Raw genomic sequence first — 22,506 nt, forward strand, 5'->3', positions numbered from 1 at the left:
AAGGCAGAAATTACAATAAACAGGGAGGGCGAACAAGGAGGAGTATACAAAGAGCAGGAGGTGGAGGAATTAAAGCAATAAATAAAACTGCAACGGACTATTTACAGGAATATACAAGGCGTAGGCAAGATACTTGCGGAAGTCAGTGTACTTAATCAGGGTAGGCTTGTCGGAAGAGCCATGTTTTAAGTTTTTTTCTGAACTTGGCGTAACATGGCTCTAGTCTGAGAGTGGTAGGGAGGGCGTTCCATTGTTTAGGGCCTGCAATGGATAGTGCACGGTCCCTAGTAGAGGAGAGGTGGGCTTTTTTCAAAGGGGGAATGGAGAGGGTGCCTTTGTTGACAGTGCGAGTGGGTCGTTCAGTGCGTATAGGACGAAAGGGTTCATCCAACCAATTGGAATTGTGCGAGTGGATGGACTTGTGCACTATGGTTAGAATTTTGAAGAGAATTCGGGATGCGATGGGGAGCCAGTGGAGTTCTTTGAGTATAGGGGTAATGTGATCAGCTTTCCTTGAGTTGGTGATGACCCTGGCGATGGCATTCTGGAGCATTTGTAAGGGCTTGGTGGTGGAGGAGGGTAGGCCGAGGAAGAGGGCATTACAGTAGTCCAGCTTTGAGGAAAGGGTGGCTTGGACGACGGTGCGGAAATCATGATAGTGGAGGAGGGGTCTGAGTTTCTTCAGGATGTGAAGCTTGAAGAAACCTTCTTTGAGGATGGAGTTGATCTGTTTTTTGAGATTAAGTTGTTGATCTATGATAACCCCAAGGTCTCTTACTGTGGGTTGGGGTGTTATGACGTTGAAAGCTGGATCGTTGGAGATCGGTGGTTTGGGAGGGAGGTGAGGAGAGATAAGGAGCAGCTCTGTTTTGGAGGAGTTTAGAGCGAGGTGGATGTTGGTGAGGAAGTCATTTATGTTGGCAAGACGTGTTCCAGAAGGCAAGGGCATCTGAGAGAGAGTTGTGAATGGGAATGACGATTTGAACGTCATCTGCATAGAGGTAGAATTTGAGGCCGAGGTCTGTGAGGAGCTGACATAGAGGTGTGAGATAAATGTTGAAAAGGGTGGAGGAGAGGGAGGAGCCTTGTGGGACACCTTGAGACAAGGGGTAGAGTGTGGAGTTGGCGTTTCCTATCTTGACGGAGAACTTTCTGTTAGATAAATAGGATTTAAACCATAGTAGGGCTAGGCCTGAGATGCCTATTTCGGATAGCCGGTTGATGAGGAGGTTGTGGTTGATGGTATCAAAGGCAGCTGAGATGTCGAGTAGGGCGAGGAGGTAACAGTTGCCTCGGTCCATGATGTCGAGTAGGGCGAGGAGGTAACAGTTGCCTCGGTCCATTAAAGCCTTCGTTTCTTTACACTTATTGCTTCTTTGGATCGCTTGAAATGATTATTAAAATAGTAACAAAACAAAAATATCATACAAATTAACAAAATATCCAAAATATCAAGCATTCGTTATCCTACACGGTACACAAAATACATAATAAAATCAGAAATATACTACATAAATATAATCACTACTATAAAAAGGTCAGCCTACCTCTCCCACCCCACATGCCTCCCTCTACAACTGATATCCTAACAATTCATCAACTGCAATAGTGACTATGCTTTATGCTATACCTTACACTGTACTGGTAATTAGTATGTACTACACTATTCGAAATGCCGTACGGAGTAACCAAGTTTCATTTTCTTTGCGAAAACGGAGATTATCCTTTTGACAACTGAAGAGTAGAGGCCACGACCTAAAAAGCCGTAGACCTTGTTCTCTGCAAACAGGAGTCCCCTCATCTTGGGAAGAATCTAACTCCTGTTGACTAACATGTTCAGAACAGCGTCGCGAATGAGCAGATTGGTTCGTGTAGGGAATGTAATATCATGCATGACGACATTACCCTAAATCTACCCTCCGTATCTCTACGTAGTTAAGAGATCCTTGTATATAATTCACCTTTACATAGCTTCCTCCTTTCTATTTTTAACTTCTCCTTTTACTTCCTTTGAACTATGCCTCTCCCCCTTCACACCTCACCCCCCGTTCCCCACTCCCCTCCTACCCCCATCCTCCCTCCCTCTCCCCTTGCCCTGCCCCCAGCCTACCTTCCCCCTCTTCTCCCTCCCCTATCCTCCCTCGTCTCTCTGCTCCCTCGGTTCATTGTTTTGTTTTTTTTGTTTTTGTTTTTTTTTATAGTTTTTTATAGCTTTTATAGTTTTTGTTCTTTTTTTACCTTGTTGTTGTGTTAGTTAATATTATATTGTTTTAATGTTATTTTGTTTTACTGTATCTCCCACCTGAGTTCATTGTAAACCGGCATGATGTGCTTCACGAATGTCGGTAAATAAAAGTTAATAAATAAATAAATTAATAAATTACAGATATGAGCTGCAGTGAGTTATGAGCTTATTTGTGATGTCTGCTCACATGGCTGCTACCAGGATATCAAAATGACGTGCAAAGGGAATTTCAGAATCATGATTGACATCTGTACTTCTGAACTGACGCATGGTTAAACAAGATGTTAACTAGACAGGACATGCCCGACCTTGAGGCAGACGGCCATTGTGAAGCAGGTCGAGCAATTCCATCTTTTCTTCCTGCTTAACTCTCCACAGCTGAACAAGTAGGAAGTCCTTCACTCTCCCTGGCCAAGGAAGAAACAGCTCAGGTCTGCCTAATCTAGTACAAAGGGAACAGCTGGAATGACTTGCACTGCTGTGGAATGGGAACCCTAAATCTTTCTCTATCTGACGGTCATTTTACTGTTAGACTTTATCAGATGGTATAAAGCTGAAATGGCTGCATTAGTAGTATTTTTTTTTTTTTTTTAATAAAGAGAGGCGAGAATGCTAGGGATAGATGGCTTTTCCTGGTCGTCGGCACCATGTTTTCTCGAGCAGTATGAATGGAAGAGCGTATTCTTGTGTGCTACCATTCTCTCTGATAGCAGGACCGCTGTTCTGAGACAAGGTCTATCTGAACGTAATGCTTGCCTCTTATGGGACCGCAGTTTTGTTGGATTCCTGTTGTAACTCTGGTTAAAAAGAGAGAGACTTTACTTCATCATTGAATGACTGCCCATGCCACGTTCCCCCACCTCCACCATCCCTCACAGTGTACGCTTTTATCCATTTCCTGGCAGAAAGTTTTGATTTGTAAAGAAAAAGAATTTTAAGGGCAAGGGGTTATGATATGAAACTGAAAAGAGGAAGGTTCAGAGAAAATACTTTTTTTGTTTTTATATACTAACAGAAATGGTGGAAAACCTTTGCTGTGAGAGAATTCAAGCATGCATGAGACAGTGCTAGGAACAGGGATGAAAGGTTATGGGATTCCTAATAACTTGCTCTTCATGCCCTCAAGAGCAGCTTCTCTTCTTCCTTCCAAGTTCGGCTTCCCTTGTTAAATGTAACTGTACCTTCTGTCACCACAGTTCTAGTTCCATGTATTTATTATCATTTTTTGTATTTATTGCACCCCCGTTCTATGTAAACCAGCAAGATATGTTTACATGATTGCCGGTATATAAAAACTCTAAATAAAAAAAAAAAATAAAATAAGGAGAAAACGAGGGGCAGATAATGGAAGCATGACTTGGTGATACCACAGGTCACAGGGTTGGAATCGGTAAAGCTACAACTCTCTCCTGAAACCAATCGGGTCGATTCTGGCAGCAAGGTGATAAGGAGAATACAAGGGATAGGTAAAGGGGACCCGTCCTACTGACACTGCTGCCTTAAATGACTGGAAATCTTTGCAGCAACCTCACTAGTTTGGAAGCCCTGTAGATTATTACAGAACATGGTGGGAGAGCCTGGGTGCTGGATTAGGCATGGGAGCCTGCATGCTGAACCAAAGAGGATGACAAAAACTGATTTGGACAAGGAGCGAAATCACACAAGCGAATCGAGCTTCTGTGGCTGGCAGCTGGGATATATCCTTATCAGTGTGGACTGGAGTAACTGGGAAAACTGTATGGGACAATTACATGGTAATTTCAGAAGGATCTATGAGTGTAAACATAGCATATATCACCAATTTTCTAAAGCCCACATGTGCGTTTACACACACAAAACCCATTTTGAAGCACGGAAATCATTTTGAAAATTACCCCATAACTTTTTATCTGTGGTCAGTTACTATGTTGTGTTTATTCTCTGTTTTTGTTTCAGTGTGGTGTTGAAAACATCAGAAGAGCAGAGTCTCTTAATGGAAATCCATTGTTCTCCAAGGTATCAATATTGTTTTAAGCTGTCTGAATGCAACCAAAGTTATAGAATATTCTGATTGCCTTTTTTTTTTGGTATATTTATTTTTGCATTACGACCGTAGCTAAATCAAACACGTCACAGGTGAAACACCTGCCATAGAGTAACCCATTCCAACCTGGCCTTTTTTTTTTTTTTTTTTTTTTTAAATCATCCGTAGTTGTGTTTTAAGATGGTCTCTCAGACATTTCCTATTTACTCCGTGTTTTTTGTGCTAAGGTCTACTGCGTTTGCTCAGATGCTTCTGCAACCAGTTCCTGCACGCAGCACTGTGAGAAGTGGTAAACACCAGGGACTAGAGAGGCTTCACGGCGGGCTTACGTAGCATTCTTTTAACCAAAAGTGCACTATTCATAAGGCCATTATGGGATGGCAGCAGACTGGTATGAAGCAGAGCGCCCTCTCCTTTGGCACTTTTTTCATTGTACCATTATACCTTCAGCATTTCTTTCTGTCTTGCATCCTCTTCCATTGACAGGGTCATTTTTATGGTACATGGTAGCTGGCATGAAGTCAAACTTGGTTGCACCATATCTTTGACCCAGGGTTTTCTTGCTGCTGTGGCACATGCCAAGTGTGTTATTTCCTGCCTTGTCCCCTTATCCAGTTGTTCTGTAAGTGAGGCACAAGCCTGAAAAAGCCTCGAAAGGAGCAGTTTAAATCAGTATCTCAGTATGCTGTAGTTCAGTCACTTAAGAAAAACGACAACTGCTTTCTGCCTGCATGGCAGTTGTCAAGTTTCTAGGCAAAGACAGCTCCATTTTTTCACCTCTCAGTTATTGCATCTTAAAGCCATTTTTGATCTTCTACATTCTCAGCCATGTTAATGCACAAAAAGTAACCTTTTTCACTGGTAAGAGAGTTCTGTAACTAGGGGCCATGATAGGAGGTTGTAAAGGGGTGGACTTGGGAGCAACATCAGGAAATCCTTTTTTTCACAGAAAGATTTGTGGATGCTTAGAGTGACTTCCCGGAGTGGGTGGTAGAATCTAAAATGTAACGGACTTTTAAGAAGACATGGGTTAAACTAAGAGGATACTTAGGAGGAAAAAAGCAAAAAGAGAGCAGAACATGAACTAAAAGTATTTACTTAAATGAGTTGCTGTTAGGTCCACCTGAATGGAAGGCCAAGTGGATAATATGAAACATTAGAAGTCTTAGTGGAAATGCAGGAACTCATGTAACAGTCTATCTGGCAGGCCATTTAGGAGACCTTGGAGACTGGATGCTAGTATCGGTATCTATTTAAATTATTATAAAGCTTTGTGGTTAGACATGGGAAAAGAGGGACTGGGTGTGAAATCAGTTGAGATCTTGTAGATCTTTTATTTATTTATTTAAGGCTTTTATATACCTACTTTCTTGATACAAATCAAATCAACTCGGTTTACATCGAACTAAGCAGTAACAATAACTAACCAATTAACAAGAGACAATATAAAGGAGCATAAAGTTACATTATAACAAGGATGTCTTAACTGGGAGTAGGAAATAAAGGGAGAACGAAGATAAAGTACTATATGCATGGGAGGGAGGCAAGGAGCCGACCTCATGATAACTTGTAAGCGTGATTTAGCATTTGTTTATTTACATAAGTGATGGAACAATTCTCAGTCAGGCTGTGGGGCTTGTAGTGGAGAAGGCTCGGCAGAACAGCCATGTCTTTAGTTTCTTTTTAAAAGTTAGTAGACAAGTTTCCTGCCTAAGGTCCGGAGGCATGGCGTTCCAGATGGAGGGGCCTGCGATAGAGAATGTCCGGTCTCTGATGTTTGAGTGGTGTACAACTTTGATTGGAGGAACATGTAAGAATCCCTTGTAGTCATCCCTTAAGGGTCTGGCCGTCAAGTGCAATTTGAGAGGGTGTAGCAGATCAAGAGGGGTCTGATGGTGAGTATTTTTATGGATAATTGTGAGTGATTTATGGAGAATCCTGAAGTTTACTGGGAGCCAGTGAAGATCTTTTAGAATGGGAGAGATATGCTCTCTCCGATTGGTATTCGTCAAAATTCTCGCCGCTGCATTTTGGAGCAACTGGAGAGGTTTTATAGTAGAAGCCGGGAGACCTTGCAAGATGGAATTGCAGTAGTCTATCTTGGAGAACAGAATGGCTTGGAGGACGGATCTGAAATCGTAATGGAATAGGAGCGGTTTGAGTTTTTTGAGTACTTGTAGAAGCACTCCTTTGTAGTGTGTTTTATAAAATGCTTTAGGTTTAAGTGACTGTCAATTATGACTCCAAGATCTCTGGCGTGGGATATTTGTAAGTTAGCTTGCGATTGGTGATGGAAGGGACTGCCTTCTGGAGTGATTAGCAAAAGTTCTGTCTTGGAAGTGTTGAGCACCAGGTTGAGGCTTGAAAGGTGATGGTTGATCGTTTGCAGGTGAGAATTCCATAACCTGAGTGTTGAGTCCAGTGAGTTGGATATGGGGATTAAAATTTGAACATCGTCTGCCTATATATAGAATTTAAGTTTTAGGTTTGAGAGTAGGTGGCAGAGAGGGAGAATGTAAATGTTAAACAGGGTGGGCGATAAGGAAGAGCCCTGGGGGCCTCCGAATGGTGCGCTAGTGTGAGAGGATTCCTTATTATTGATTTTAACCTTATAGCCTCTATTGCTGAGGAAGGAGTCGAACCATCTAAGAGCTGAACCTGCAATTCCTATGTCTGAAAGCCGGTTTAGAAGGGTATTATGATTTACAGTATCGAAAGCTGCAGAGATGTCGAAGAGCTAAGAGGAATGACTGACCTTTGTCAAAGCCAATGTATATTTGATCAAGGAGTGAGGTGAGGGTTTCGGTATTGTGTTCTTTTCGGAAACCATATTGTGACAGGTGTAGTATATTGTGGTCTTCCAGGTAATTTGAGAGTTGCTTATTTACGATTTTCTCCATGATCTTAGCTACAAACGGGAGATTTGATATGGGGTGGTAGTTGTTAAGGTCGTCCGGGTCCAGGTTCGATTTTTTGAGTAAGGGTTTGAGGGTGGCCAATTTGAGAGCATCCGGGAATGTTCCTTGTGAGAGAGAACAATTGATAATATCCGCTAGATATTTGGAGATGTATTCTGGTATGAGAATCAGATATTTGGAAGGTATTTGGTCCAGAGGGTGGGTCGAAGGTTTCATTCTTTTTATCAGGGTTTCCACCTCTATAGTGTGAGTAGGATCAAATGATTCCAATCTTATGTCTGTGTTCGGTAGGTGGATGGTATCCGGAAGCAGTGAATTTGGGCTGGTAGGTAATCTGGCCAGGGTGTTGGAGATTTTGTTCTAAAAGAATAAGGCCAGATTGCTGGCCTTCGATTGGGCTGTATCGTCTGGGATTGTAGGGGGAGCCGTTTTGGTGAGCTCCGATACGTACGAGAAAAGAGCCTTCACATCATACATCATATCGTGAATACGGTGGGCATAGAAATCTTTTTGTTCGAAGCGTTGCCGTTCGGTAATGGTGGAGAGCAGCTTTGTATATGGTTAGAGAAAGGGGATTGGGATTCTTCCTCCATTCTTTTTCTTTCCGTCTTGGGTTTTGCTTCTGGGAGCGGAGCTCATTTGAGAACCATGGCTGCTTGTTTTTTTGAGAAGGATTTATGGGTTTTTTTGACAGTGGGCATAAGTTATTGGCTATCGTTTCAGTGATATTTTGCCATGAGATAATAGCAGAATTGGGGTTAGATAGATCCAGGTTAGAAAGTTCTTTGATCAGAGAGTTGCCGAGGTTTTCTGAAGGGCATGGTTTCCTGTAGTTCAGAGTGGTCGCCTGATGGGGAGCAGAAGATCCTGTCTATGACCTAATGGTGGAGGTGATCGTGAAGTGGTCTGACCATGGAACCGGGAGGCATAGGAGGGGGGTGAAAGTGGAGTGAGGTTGGAATTTGTGAAGATAAGGTCAAGGGTATGACCTGCTTTATGTGTGGGTTGGTTGATGTATTGTTTGAAGCCCATGTCCAAGAGGGCTGATAGGAAGGCTTCGCAGTTAGAAGATGGAGGATTGGCATCGATGTGGAGATTAAAATCTCCAAGGATTATGGCTGGAGAATCTAGTTTGAAGTATTTGGCTATGACTTCTACCATAGGAGAAGAGTCTTGATCTAAAATTCCAGGGGGAGCGTAAGTGAGGAGAATTTGGAGCACCCTTAGATTTGAATAAACCTACCTCCAGTTTAGGTATTGTATTGATAGGTTGTAGAGTGAGGTTAAGAAACTTTTTGGCAGCTATGAGGAGACCTCCCCCTTTTTTCTTTTTTCTGGGTAAGGAGAAGACATCATATATCTGTGTAGGCAGTTGATTTATTAAAACTGTGTCTGAGGGCTTTAGCCAGGTCTCCGTGATGGCACAGATGTCTGGCCTGGCATCAAGCAGATAGTCGTGAAGGATGTGGGTTTTTTGGTAATTGACTGGGCATTGAATAGTGTTAAAGTGAATATTGCCAGCCCAAGTAGTTGCGTAAAGGGGGAGTTAGATTTCTACAAGTTATGGGTTGGTATGGGTTGGTATCGTAACGTTGGCTTCATCTTGAAGCAGGTGTTGTGATGTAATATGTGTATTGGGTATCCTAGCATCATGATAGGACTAGAGAGATCGCTTTGACGAGATTTGTCAGCAGATGGTGTCCTATGGCGTAATGGAAGTGAAGGATTGTGGAAGTATTCTTTGAGGGGATATGATTAATGTGCTTGGCTGTGCTGATCCTTAGCTGAATGAATGTGCCGATCCTTAGCTGAATGAATGGTGGAGAGGCTGGATGAATACTGAGTTGGCTGATTGAAAGCTTGAGGTGGCTGGATGGATGCTGGAGTGGCTGATTGAAAGCTGGAGTGGCTGGATGAATGTTAAGGAGCGTGTGTAAAAATTGAGGTAGCTGGTTGAATGTTGAGGAGCCTGGTTGAATGTTGAATTAGCTGGTTGAATGCTGAGATAACTGGGTGAATGCTGAGAGGCCTCGAAGGATTTTAAGGTGGTTGGGAGAATTCTGTGGTGGCTGGAAGAAATACTGGGGATCAATTGAGCTAGGTGTGTGCAGGACTCTCTAAATGGGATGTAAGGAGTGGCTGCAACTTCTATGATCTGGTGCTTCTGGTGCACACAAAGGGGCCTGCCCCTTTGTCGCGCTCCTTCGGCGCGCGGCACCTAGCTGCTGCGTTTGGAATTAAAGCCAAAGGGGCTGTCCCCCGATTGGCTGTGCGGCTACTGGTCTCGGGTTCTCAGGGCTTCTCAGCTCGCCCTGATAGGCTGGCTGACGCTCAGGGGGCACGGTTTGAGTTCACTCACTGCTGGCGTTCGGCGGCTTCAGTGGAGATTCCCCCTTCCTCTTTTATTTTTTTTTGGTTTTCTTTTGCCTCCTCTGCGCGGCTCGCTGCTATCTCTGGCAAGTGAGCTCTTGCCCCGATTGGGCCTCGTGAGCCCCGGCAGAGGAGGCTCTGTGGCACGGCTGAAGCCGGGAGCAGGAGGGCGCGAAAAGTCCAATATGGTTAATGTCCAATATGGTTCAGTACAAGTGAGGAAGATGGCAAAAATGGAGAAAGATCATGCTGTGTGGCTGGCAGCTGTACAGTATTCTTACAGCATAGACAAGAATTTAACTGGGCAGACTGGCTAGGTTGCTTGTGGTTAGCTAGCGCCTCCCCCCCCCCCCCCCATCCCCCATCACTCTCTCATGAACTGTTTTCTTGTCAATGACCCAACAAAGTGCTTACCACGCTTTGATTTCCCACCATAAGTGGGTGCCATTAAACCTGCTTTTGTAGAAGGGTTGGCCAATGAGTAGCCAGCCAGTTCCAACAGGGCTGTCCTGATAACTCCCATTGCAGATGTGGATTGGTCCAGATGGTGTCTCCTATCTTAGATTTCCCACTATCAAGTTTAAAGGTGAGCTGGCAGCATTAAACACAATGTCTGATGCCCCTTTGTCATGGCTCAGCCAAGTAATATGCATTTTCCTAGCATGTAGCCAAATGGACTCAGGGCCAGTGGGTTTGTGTGTTCCTCTGCTAGCAGATGGGAGACGGAGTCAGGTTTTAAAGCTGACGTCCACCCTAGATATAACCCTGCAGTGACCTCAGCTCTTCAGTATCTCTCCGTCTCCTAGCAGATGCGGATGCTATCCCCACACCAACCTGATGTTAGCGGGATTGCAGCACAAACAAAGACATTTTTTACCTTCACTTTAAAGAAGATCAAGCCTCGCTCTCCTGCGGTGATACCTAAGGGTCCCTTACCCAGTTGAGATTTCCTGAGGCGATTTCCGAGATCCCTCAGAAGTGTGTCTTGGTCCGGTAGCCGGTTCCCGGCGTGGACTTAGCTGCTGAAGCAGCTGAAAGGCAGCAGGTGCAGAAGTTGAGCATGGCAGTGAAGGCCAAAGCCCTCTCCCCCTGCAGCTGGAGAACTTCTCTGTACTCAGCCAGTAAGCGCTGAGACCAAGTAAGTAGAGAAGAACTCCTCCAAACCAGAGACGTGGAAGGGCTTCGGTAAGTCTTTCCTCCGGCTTCTGGCTCAGCACGCCGTACCAACTTCGTTCCAGATTTCTGTTCGGGCTAGGCTTCATTTTCGGATCAGTCAACTCTCCACGTGGCGATCCACAGTGGCGCCATCTTGCATGCAGTTTGGTGTGGCGCTATTTTTTCCCCTTTGGCCGTTGGTGCATGCAGTGCAGGCCGACCTTCTGTGCGTCTAATGTGTTGGTAAATACATGCATAGCTGCGCGCATACCTTCGCACACAACTGACCGCTTACACACACGTGTGCCGAGGCGAGTCTGTGCGAGCACAATAAACAATAACCAGCTAAATGCACAAATCATATGGCCCTGGTAGCAAAGAAGCTCAGGTGGCACTCTCTCTGCACGGCCTGCCATATTAGAGCCGCACAGTCTGACCTGGAATCCTACCTGTGTCAGCACTGTGAGGAGGCCTAGAGAGGGGCTAGATTCTCAAACATTCTCCAAGCTCAGCCCATCCCAGTCAGAGGACAGGTTGGCCACGACCTTATCCAATAGCTCCCCAGACCTGAGCAATTCTGGGATGATGTCCTCTCTGGGAGAGGGCAGTTCAGAGGCCCTTATCCCAGTTCTCCCTGGGACAAATATGGATCCGGCAGCCTTCTTTTGATTGGATTTCTTTCAGGACCTCCAAGCCTTTGTTCAGGCGCAGTCAGCCCCAGTCCCTGCCCAGGTTGAGCCCCAATGGGGGGGGGGGGGGAGAGACCTCACTCTCCCGGCCCTGCCTGCGGGCCGAGACATGCCATGCCTCACCAACATACCACAGATGACAATGGGGATCCACTGGAGGATGGAGAAATCCCGCCAGTCCTGGAACCATACCGGACCATGCTTCATTTCTTCTACAGAGATGAATTACCAGCACTAGTCTCCCAGATCTTGAAGACTCTGAGAGTTCCAGGCACGGAGCCAAAGAAGAACCTACACCCTGGTGTCCCTTCATGAAACTTCTTGCTACTTCCCAATGCTGGAAGCCATCCAGGAGTTGACTGACCTGGAACGGGATGCTCTGGAGGCAAGCTTTAAAGTAGGTCAGGCTTTGGAAGCCTTGTATCCTCTGGACCCAGCGGTCAAGGAACTCTTGTGTTTCCCCAAAGTGGATGCCATGATCTGTGCCGTCTCGAAGTGAACAACCATACCTGTTAAGGGAGGGATGGCTTTGAAGGATGCTTACAATAAGCAGTTAGAATCCATCCTTAAGCAAGCCTTTGAAGTGACAGCAATGACACTGTAGATCACTTCCTGCTGTGCCCTGTGGCTCGCTCCTGCATGCTCCTCATGAGAGAGGCAGATAGCTCTGCGGCTATCTGGCAGATGCAAGTTCAGATCTAGTGTGTACCTCGGCCAGAGGAGTAGCCTTAGTGGTGGTGGCCAGAAGACAGCTATGGTTGCGGAACTGGTCAGCGGGCGCAACCTCTAAGGTGAACCTCACAAAGATGCCCTTTAAGGGATCCCTCCTATTCAGAGGTGAGTTGGAGAAGCTAGCCAGTAAGTGTGGCGAATCTCCAGTGCCCTGACCACCGGAAGACAGGAAAAAGAGGTCTCTGCGCCCCTCTCCCAAGAGGGGTCAAACCAGGGGCTCCCAGCGCTTACAGTCCTACAGAAACCCATCGTTCCAGTCACCTCGACCCTCTGGGAGGACTCAGTCCTTTCGGAACCGGCAACCCAAAAGAGGGACAGGTTTGGGCTCGGGCTCAACCCTAGCTTCCTAATGAAGTTGGTCTGACCGATCCATGGGAAGAGGAGATAGGGGGTCGACTTTCCCTCCTACTGGCAGTGGTTCAAGATCACGTCATACAAATGGGTACTGGACATCATATGAGAAGGCTACGCTCTGGAATTTCACAGCATCCCTCGGGACAGGTTCATGATATCAACTTGCCACTCCCAGCTCAAGAAACTGGTGGTGGAATCCACACTGATAAGGCTCCTCAGACTGAGGGCTATGACTCCGGTACCCACACCCCAAATAAATACGGGGTGTTATTCCATCTATTTTTTCATGCCCAAGAAAGAGTACTCATTCCAGCCTATCCTGGATCTCAAGAGCGTCAACCATCATCTGTGGCTATTGCACTGCTGCATGGAAACTCTCTTCTCCGTCATAATGGCAGTGCAACCGGGAGAGTTCTTAACCTCCCTAGACCTCTCTGAAGCCTACCTTCATATTCCAGTCCATCAAGACCACCAGCATTTCCTACACTTTGCAGTACTGGGCCGCCATTACCAGTTCCAGGTGTTACTCTTCGATCTGGCATCCGCCCCCAGAACATTCTTCAAAATTATGGTGGTCGTAGCGGCAGCACTGAAGAAAGAAGGGATCCTGGTGCACTCCTACTTGGATGACTTGCTGATCCGGGTGAAGTCAGAAGAAGAGAACCTCCAGATGACCAGCAGGGTCAGGTCCCTCCTTCAGGAACTCGGTTGGGTCATGAACATGGAAAAGAGCAGCCTCAAGCCCTCCCAGTCCTTAGAGTACCTGGGGGCCCGATTCGACACCAAGCAGAACAAGGTCTTCCTCCCTTCCCCGAGGAGGAGGAAACTGATGAACTGCCGGTTGACGACCACAATACAGCCCAAGGTGTGGGACTAACTTCAGGTCCTCTGCCTCATGGCATCAACACTGGAAGTAGTACAGTGGGCGAGGGCTCACATGTGGCCTCTCCAATGCTGCTTACTGTCACACTGGAACCCATTGTCCCAAGACTACTTGTTTCGCCTCAACCTACCCATGGAGGTATGCTCTCTGCTCCAGTGGTGGCTACAGGAAATCCACCTAAGCAAGGGTATAAGCCTATCCCCACTGAGCTGGATCATCCTCATGACAGATGCAAGCCTCCGAGGGTGGAGAGCCCACTGTCAGGAGCTGACAGCACAGGGACAATGGACCAAGGAAGAGGTGACTGGAACATAAACCACCTGGAAGCTCGAGCGATCAGACTAGCATGCCTGCAGTTCAGCCACAGGCTCCAGGGTCAAGCAATCCGGGTAATGTCTGACACCGCAACAATTGTTGCCTACATCAACCGCTAAGGAGGAACCAAGAGCCATCAGGTGTCTCTGGAAATAGATCCCCTTATGGAATGGGCAGTGTTAAACCTACAAGGGATCTCAGCCTCCCACATCGCAGGAAAAGTCAATGTTACAGCAGACTTCCTCAGCAGGGAAAGCCTGGACCTGGGGGAATGGATTCTGACGACCAAAGGCTTCTAGTAAATCGCTGGAGCCTCCCAGCCATGGATCTACTGGCCACATCTCACAATGTGAAAGTCCCCCGGTTCTTCAGACACAGACAAATTCAGCACTCCCAAGGGATTGACGCCTTCGTCCAGACCTGGCCAGAGGAGAACTTACTGTACACCTTCCCCCCATGGCGTCTACTGGGCAAGATCATCCGCAAGATAGAACACCACAGAGGTTTAGTCCTCCTAGTGACTCCAGATTGGCCCAGACACCCTTGGTAAACAGACATGCGAAGGCTCCTCGTGGGGAGTCCTCTGTACCTCCTCCCACTCAGGGACCTTCTCCAGCAGGGCCTGACCTTCACAAAGATCCATTTCGATTCTCTCTTACGGTCTGGCCCTTGAGAGGGCTTACCTGAAGAAGCGGCCGTGATCACCACCTTGCTTCGCTCTCAGAAGTTCTCAATGTCTCTGGCATACATACAGATCTGGAGAATATTTCAGGCCTGGTGCGAGGACCGCGGGGTGCCTCCACGAATGGCCAAGATCCCCATGATTCTGGAATTTTTACAGGACAGCCTGAAGAAAGGGTTGTCCCTCAACTCCCTCAAGGTCCAGGTAGCAGCCCTCTCCTGCTTCAGGGCCAAGGTGAACGGAAACCATTTGTCGGCTCAGCCAATCTTGGCCCGTTTCCTAAAAGGGGTTAAACAACTCCAACCACCCTTAAAGTGGCCGGTTCCTCTATGGAACCTCAGTCTAGTATTGGACTTCCTAGCAGGACCTTCCTTCATACAGATGCGCAGTCTGTCGCTACGCCTATTAACACTAAAGATGGAATTCTTGGTGGCACTATGCTCGGCCCGTCGCATCTTGGAACTACAGGTTCTATCCTGTTGGGAACCATTCCTTTGATTTACTCCAGGAACAGTACAGTTTCGCACTGTCCCCTCCTCCTTACCAAAGGTGGTCTTGATGTTTCACTTGAATCAATCCATCTCCTTACTGTCACCGGAGAACACAAGAACACAGAAGATTCCTGCCTTCTTCGCCATCTAAACGTTGGCAGACTCTTAGTGCGGTACCTGGAGCACTTGGAACTGGTGCGCAAGACAGATCGCTTGTTTATTCTTCACGGCTGGAAGAAACAGGGCGAAACGATTTCACGAGCTACTATAGCTCACTGGATCAAGGAAGTAATCAAGGCAGCTTACGTAGAGGCAGGGAAGCCTTTACCCCTTCAGGTCAAAGCTCATTCTACTAGATCCCAGGCAGTATCCTGGGCGGAGGCTAAGCTACTGTCTCCCGCCGACATCTGTCAAGCAGTGACATGGTCTTCTCTACACACCTTCTCCAGGTTCTACTGCCTGGCTCGAGAGGACAAAGCCTTTGCAAGGTCGGTGCTAACTGGATCACGGGCAGCCTCCCGCCCTGTTTGGGAGTAGCTTTTGTACATCCCACTGGTCCTGAGTCCTATCTGGCTACACGCTAGGAAATGGAGAAATTACTTACCTGATAAGTTTTCTGTAGTGTAGACAGATGGACTCAGCATCCCGCCTACGGCTTCCCAGGAGAGTCACCAAGGAATCGCCCAGGAGGCGAACCTCGATTCCATATGAATATGGGTAAGCCGTTGCCCTACCCTTAGTTAAGGGCATTCACTGTATGGCTGGTTTTGACGCTTATGTTGGTTGAGTACACTGGTGGTCTCCAGTTTTGTTTTGTTTTTTTAACTTTTTATTTATTGTCTTTTAACAATATACAAAATAAACGTTTGCATTAGAAATACAGAGAATACGATGACATTTTGAGTTCTTCTTTCCAATTTATTTCCCTTCTGTTTAATGCCTTGTTCTATCCCTTTAATGATCTTTGGGGTACTCTCTTGATTAGGTGTAAATGGTTGGATACCAATTGCTTCTATTTCTGAGGATATTTCTGATATGTGGATACTTTCCTGAAATTCTTGATCTTGCCTCTGCTGGGGAGTACATGGTGAAGCTTGGAGGATATCACCTCTATCCACCAGGTGGAGATGGAATCTCAGGCTAATTCTCCTCCCTTATGGCATCATTAGGTTGTCTCCTCCCATCCAAAAAGACCTGTAGTTGGTCCGGGAAAAAGAATATATAAGTATTTCTGACCAGTTTAATGATGCACTTGCATGGGTAATGCAGCGTGAAGCTGCCCCCTAGTGCTAGGGTTTCAGATCTCATCTGTAAGAAAGCTTTTCTGCGCTGTTGCGTAGATTTAGCTAAGTCAGGGAACACTCGTACGAGACCACCACATTATAACTCATTTATATTTTTAAAATAATTCTTCATGATCTTTGAAACACTTGTTTCATCAAAAAAAGGTAACAGCCCTGTCCACAATTTCAATGCTAGAATTTTCTAAATATTCGGTTGGATTTTGAAAGTCCAACCCTTGCACATTTGGAATAACTGAGATAGAGCTGCTTCTTTTAGGTAAGAAGAATAATTTTTTAACTGCTGGAATCTCATCTTGTGGAAGCTTTAAGATCTCCATAGCATATTTCCTAAAAGTTAACAAGGGTATTTCACCCATTACAATAGGAAAATTTAAAAGTCTTATATTTAAATGCCTCATAAAGTTTTCAATCGATTCAAGTCTCCTTGACGTATATGCCCTTTTAGATATGATAGTGACATTTATACTATGGAGACTTATTTCCTCGTTAACTTTCTTTAAAGAGTCATCATATTCAACAAACTTTTGCTGAATGTCCCATTCCTGTATCACAACTTTAGCTGCTATTTCTTCCAGCTTTAGGGCCTGATTGTCTAGTTTGGCCGACATCCTCTCCTTAAGGTCCCAGATCGTATCAAGGGTTACTACCATCGGTTTAATAAATTGCAATGGAGGAAGTCTTCTTACCCCAATTTCGGTAGACAGACTACCTTCTCCCACTGGCATGGGGATGCCAGTTGCTTCCTGCACTTCTCTCCTCTGCGAAGCAGCATCTGCTGGAGTTTTCGGCTCTCCTCCAAACAGTCCGGCGGCTTCTGGGTCACCCAGCTGGGCGCTTCCAATGATATTATCAGTATGAGCCTCAGCTCCTCCGTCGCCGGACTGTGGCAAGGCTCTCGATGGCGTTTTCAGAGCAGGAGGGCTCAACGAAAGCTCCCCAGGGGAGTAAGGCTCTTCTCTCGCCTGCTCTCCAGCAGGGATTCAAGCCCTCAAAACAGATACGGTAGAGGCGAACTCAGATATTAAACATTGTCCCGAAGCAATGTCTGGGTCGGGTGGATAAACGCGAACTTTGCCTTTTCTCTTATGAGGCATCGCTCTGAAGAAAAAACGCCAAAGCTTTAATTAGAAATCTCTAGCAGCAGAGCACACGGAGTTACTACCTCTCAGGACGCCATCTTAGTTTCTCTCCTGGTCTCCAGTTTTTAATCAATTTTTTTTAATAAAGTTTTGTTAACCAAGGGTTTAGTCAAGTTGTATCCAAATTCTAATCAAATTCTTCGATATATATGTCCGCAATGGCTTTTCGAAGAGAATACTGAAGAGCTGAGGTCCCTGCAGGGGTATATCTAGGGTGACGTCAGCTTTGAAACCTGACTCAGTCTCCCATCTGCTAACAGAGGAACATATAACCTACTGGTCCTGAATCCATCTGCCTACACTAAGGAAAACGAAATTATGAGGTAAGTAATTTCTCCAATGCTAAGAAGATTGCTCGTGAAGAGCAGGCTCTGAAGCTTCAGTTGTGTTTTCAATCATCACTCAAGTTGGTGAGTGGTGTCGTCAGCAGGGAAAAGAGAGCCCGAGTTGGAGAGTAGCAGGGAACCAGAGTAAGTGGTTTTAACTAGAAAATTTGAGCGGTTGTGACCTAGAAGTCAAATAGTAACTGTGTAGGAGATCCTAAATATTTATTTGCAAAGTGGTTTTAGCAGTGTGGAGATGTTTATAAAGAAGCAAGACATTTTAGAGGGTGTTTTTATATTTTTCACTTTTAATTCAAATTAAATTAAAGTCAGATTGGAAAGGTATTATAGTAATATGCCAACCCTGAAATCCAATCAATATAGGCAGAAAAAGAAAAATAATTTACATACAAACATCACTGGGTGCTTCTAGACTATAATAGTTGTTTATGAAGTGCTGCATACACGGTTTCTTAATGCCCATGGGACAATCCTGCAAAGGGACCAAAACACTGAATGAAAATATATTTCTTTAATCCAGGCTGCATAGGCTGGTTTTGTTTTTTTGTAGGTTGTGATCCTTGTTATTGGGCCAACATAAGAAATAAGCCCTGGAAAAATGTGATCTTTCCACCACCTGGAAATCAGGTGTGTGGTCCAGAAAGCCTTGTGCACATCGTCATCCTCTTTTGATAGCTTTTATTGGGCTAATTTAAGAATCGGAATCTGTAAAGAATCCTTTTTTTTTTTTTTTTTTTTTTTTTTGCCAGGCCCTATGAGAACTCGGCACTTCTTGCTCCAAGCTCAGTTGCTGTGCTGGTCTTTGATTTTAACCAGAGGCCAGAGATGGGAAGCAAAGCTCCTTTCAAGACATGTAGCAGTTGTGCCCTTGGATCAGCCAGCAGGTTTTGCTGTGAGCAACATCCTCAGCAAGCTTTGGTGGTTGTGGTCAGGAGGGCACTGGATCTCTGCCTGCTGCAGAACAGAGCAGCAAGCTGCTGCTTTGCCGGCCTTGACCTTATCTCTTTAATTTGACTGCACTGCATGTGCATCCAGATTGGCTTGCTTTGGAAGCCGTATGCATGCTTTGATTTCAATCCTGTCCAGGAATGTATTATATTTGTGCACAAAGGCTTGGCAGTTCTTGTGCAGTTTAGCTGGCAAATTGATTTTTCCTCTTTACGAATAAAGTAAGGCTGAAAGACTATGATGGAGGAAACAGTTGGGAGGTGTGATTTGATACACTAATACTGTAGAAGTAGACAGCATGCATCTGAGCTTACCTTTCCTTTGGCGTTGTTCTTGAGAAACTGCACTTTGGTCTTCTGTTAGTTTCTTAGACAAGGAATGAATTTGGCATAGTGTTTTTGGTTTTTTTTTTTTTTTTTTTTTTTTATCAATTTTGAATTTGGCTTTTAAGCCAAAAAGGAAGCTTGATAGTAAAAGTTGTTGTTGTTGTTTTGCTTTGCTTTTCACTGGGTGTTTTGTGTTTTTGTTTTTTTTTTTTAATTTGTTTTTCAGGCTCTGGCAGATTTGGTCTATTCACATATCACATCAAATGAAATCTGCTCCAAGCAGTTAACCCTGCGTTGTCCGCTTTGTGTGAATCCGGTCTGCGGGGAGACGAAATCCTTCTTTGCAAGGCAGCAGTTGTGACCTGAAACCTGAGAACATACTTTGGCTGTGCAGGAAGATCCACTAATAGATCTGGACTGGAATTGCACAGGAGAGGGAGGAAGGCAGGGAAAGTGTGGTGCACTTCACAGGAGGGGCAATAATATAATCGGTCAGGTTTTGCTGTAGATGAACTCACTTGCATGGGAGACTTTGCATTGAAGGCCCTCTGCAAGGGGGACTGGGCTGAGGAAAACGGACGTTAGCCATCTGTGTGACCCCCCCCCTGTTTTTCTTAAAGCGTCATGTCAAGAATATTACCTGTTCTCTTTCTGATTAATGAGCTTATTTTTGGTAAAGGGTTTTATTTATTTATTTTTATTTTATTGGTTTTTTTTGGGGGGGTTTTTTTTTAATAGGAGCAGGAAATATCCTTGCCTTGTGGGGGTTTGCACTTGGAATAACATACATTTTGCTAAGGTGATGCCACTGATTACTAAGTCACATTTCACTAGGATTGTTCTAGATTTCTTTGCAGTGCCATGACTATGAAGAGCATAAATGGAAGGGCGAGTCATCCAAAACCACAGAACCAACAGAATGTAACGCATGCTGCTAATCCTGGACATGTGCCCTGATACAGCATTTGCTATCAGCATTAAAAGCCTCTTGGTTTTGTGAAGCTCAGCTTTTCTCCTGTGTTTCAAAGCTGTCCAGCTTTCTTTTTTTTTTCCCCCTTTTTTTTTGAAATAAGACATGAAATTGGAAAAATCTTCAGCTTAGAACATTCTGTTCACCATTGGATATGGACACCCATTTTTATGAGAAAAAAATTAAAATGACACACTTTACTGATCTTTACCATGCAATTGTCCCCTAAGTGGATCTCATTCCCCCCAGGGAAAAAGAGGCCCTGGTTTCCTCGAGACCAAGTTTTTAAAAGCAATCCTTATTTAATTTTTAATCTGCTTCCAGTCTGTTCATGCTATGCTGTGGGGCACAGTGCCCTGCAGCATTATAGGGCAGTTCACTGTGTTAACTCCTTCAGAAAATTGTTGGATAATGCATGGAACTCTTCAGGGAGTTGGATTAGGGTCACGTATGAATACACACACACACACACACATCCCACTTCCTTAGCCACAAATGAAGGTCTTGTCGTAGCGCTATTACAGATTCTGTCCCGCTACTGGCAAGGTAACCAAAATTGATAGATTTCCATTTCTTGGGGGGGGCCAATGGAATAAAAGTGCGTTGAAAGCAGGCGCTCAGTGTTGAGTGCCCGCTTTTCTAATGCGCACCCAGGCACCTCTCCTGGATGCACGATGCAATATTTAAATGAGGGGGATTGCGTTGCCAAGGAAGGCGCTAGGGTCGATTGCGTGCCCCTAGTGCATTCTTCACAGTGGGCGCCCAGGAGAGGTCGGCTGTCCGCGGGTTAGTTTAGCGGACACTCAATTTTATAAGCATCCATTTTTCTAACTGGTGCACAGCCACAGGTTAGGAAAATGGATGCTCGTTAAATGAGTGTCCTTTTCCCTAACTTGACCACCGGCACTTTAAAAAAAATTTTTTTTTTTTAACTTTTGGTTCCTCCCACTTAATATCGCCACAATATTAAGTCGAAAGAGGTGCAGGAAAGCAGAAAATACTGCTTTTCTGTACAACTTTCTTTGAATAAAAATGTGCGCAGTCCGGTGCACTTTTTTTTTGCATGTGGGGTGAATAACTAATAGCCTCAACAACCATGCATTTGCATGTGATGAGTGCTCTTAGTTTTGCGGTGCATTGGATGCGTGTTGTGGATGTGCTGATCCCCTTATAGCATAAGGGGCTGTGAATGTGTGTCCAAAACACGCATCCAACCGCGGGTTAAACAGTGCACTCGGCCAAGCACACTGTTTTGCATCTGCCCCTTGTTTGCAGCTACAAGGAGCCCGAGGTGCATTGCTAAGGGATCAGGTGCGAGTGGTAGAGAGAGGCTTCCTGACTAGGAATTTTCAGGGTTGGGAGTAAGAGGAAAGTACAGCATTAAGTGAAGGTGAATGCATTTAATAGAGTCCTGATTTTTTTTTTGGTTTGTTTTTGTTTCTGCAAATGTTACACATGTCTTGTGTGGGATAGAAAACATAATTTCCTATATAGGTAACTTGGTTTTCAAGTTCCCTTTCATAAATATGTTTACCATGAATATTTTCAAGGGCATTACAGCTACACTGCCATTAGACAGAAGCACTAAAGGCCATGCACTGCTTCATTTAAAGGATTGGCTTAAAGCAGGCTCCAGCCACAAGTGCAAGAAGCTGGATACTTTGGATCAAGGCCGACAAGAACAGAACTAAAAAAAAAAAAAAAAGTCTGTTGGACCAGTTGCTGCTGTTGAAGAAATAATTCTTTGGGCTGCTGCAGAAAGCTGAAGCTTTCCTTTACTGCTGTTGAATTTTGCAGTCTCTTGTGGTTAGCAGCAGCCTAAACGGACCCATTTTCTTACAGTATCTGAGCTCAAGTAGAACCTTGCCACTCTGTCCTAAATTCCCAGCCTGGAGATGGAAACGGAGACAATCGCTTGGTGCTTATTAAATGTTTTCTTTTTTTTTTTTTTTTTTAAATTTGAAATGTTTTATTGCTTAATATTGTAACATTACAAATTTCAAATCTGCATACAATTGTGCATCTTATTATGTACATGAAAAATAGTAATGAACAACACAATAAAGATTTAAAGTAGAGCAACAAATGCCTTGCCTAATGGCTATAAACTCACTTGTGTACTATATCTGTAATTAATACATTAGTATAACAACATGTAAAATGCAGTACAAAGGTAGAAACTTCAATTCCCTCTGCCCTCCCCCTCCCTTTCTGTTTAACATGAATGATATTTAGCATACGCAATTCGAAGCGCTATTAAATGTTTTCTGCTTGGGTTCCTCGGGCCCCCTCTTTCGTAGTTCTGCCTTTTCCTTAAAAAGGAAGAAATCTTATGTGCGAGGGAGGTATGGTGATCCAGCACTTGCAAAGCTTAAATCTGTGAACAGGAGATGAAGTTAAAATTGCACCCCTGTGCTGTACGCATCGAAAGGGCCATGCTTGTCGCACCTCGCCAGATGCAAGCAGAGTTCAGGAGGGTCATAGGAAAGTGAGACACTGCAGCGAATGTATCTGGCTCCATGGAAGCAGTCCATTTGTATTTAGTGAGTCTGGTATACAGTTTATGTTGACTTTTTTTTTGAAGGGGGGGGGGGGATAGGTGAGAAGCATTTTCAGAA

The 22,506-nt window shown here is 44.9% G+C and overlaps 1 protein-coding gene across 2 annotated transcripts in view; it reads left to right on the plus strand.

Moving 5' to 3' along the window:
• FECH (ferrochelatase) overlaps positions 1–21,974 on the plus strand; it is a 126,116-nt gene extending 104,142 nt beyond the window's left edge. The window contains exons 10-11 of one of the 2 annotated variants that reach the window (XM_029579658.1): positions 4,181–4,240; positions 19,145–21,974. In XM_029579658.1, coding sequence (XP_029435518.1) covers positions 4,181–4,240; positions 19,145–19,279 — 195 coding nt within the window. In that variant the 3' untranslated portion in view covers positions 19,280–21,974. The remainder of the gene's footprint in view (positions 1–4,180; positions 4,241–19,144) is intronic. The other variant, XM_029579665.1, reaches the window with a different exon arrangement.
• The last annotated feature ends 532 nt before the right edge of the window (positions 21,975–22,506 follow it).

The sequence above is a fragment of the Rhinatrema bivittatum genome, chromosome 1, assembly GCF_901001135.1.
Source record: "Rhinatrema bivittatum chromosome 1, aRhiBiv1.1, whole genome shotgun sequence".
NCBI classification, from domain to species: Eukaryota; Metazoa; Chordata; class Amphibia; order Gymnophiona; family Rhinatrematidae; genus Rhinatrema; species Rhinatrema bivittatum.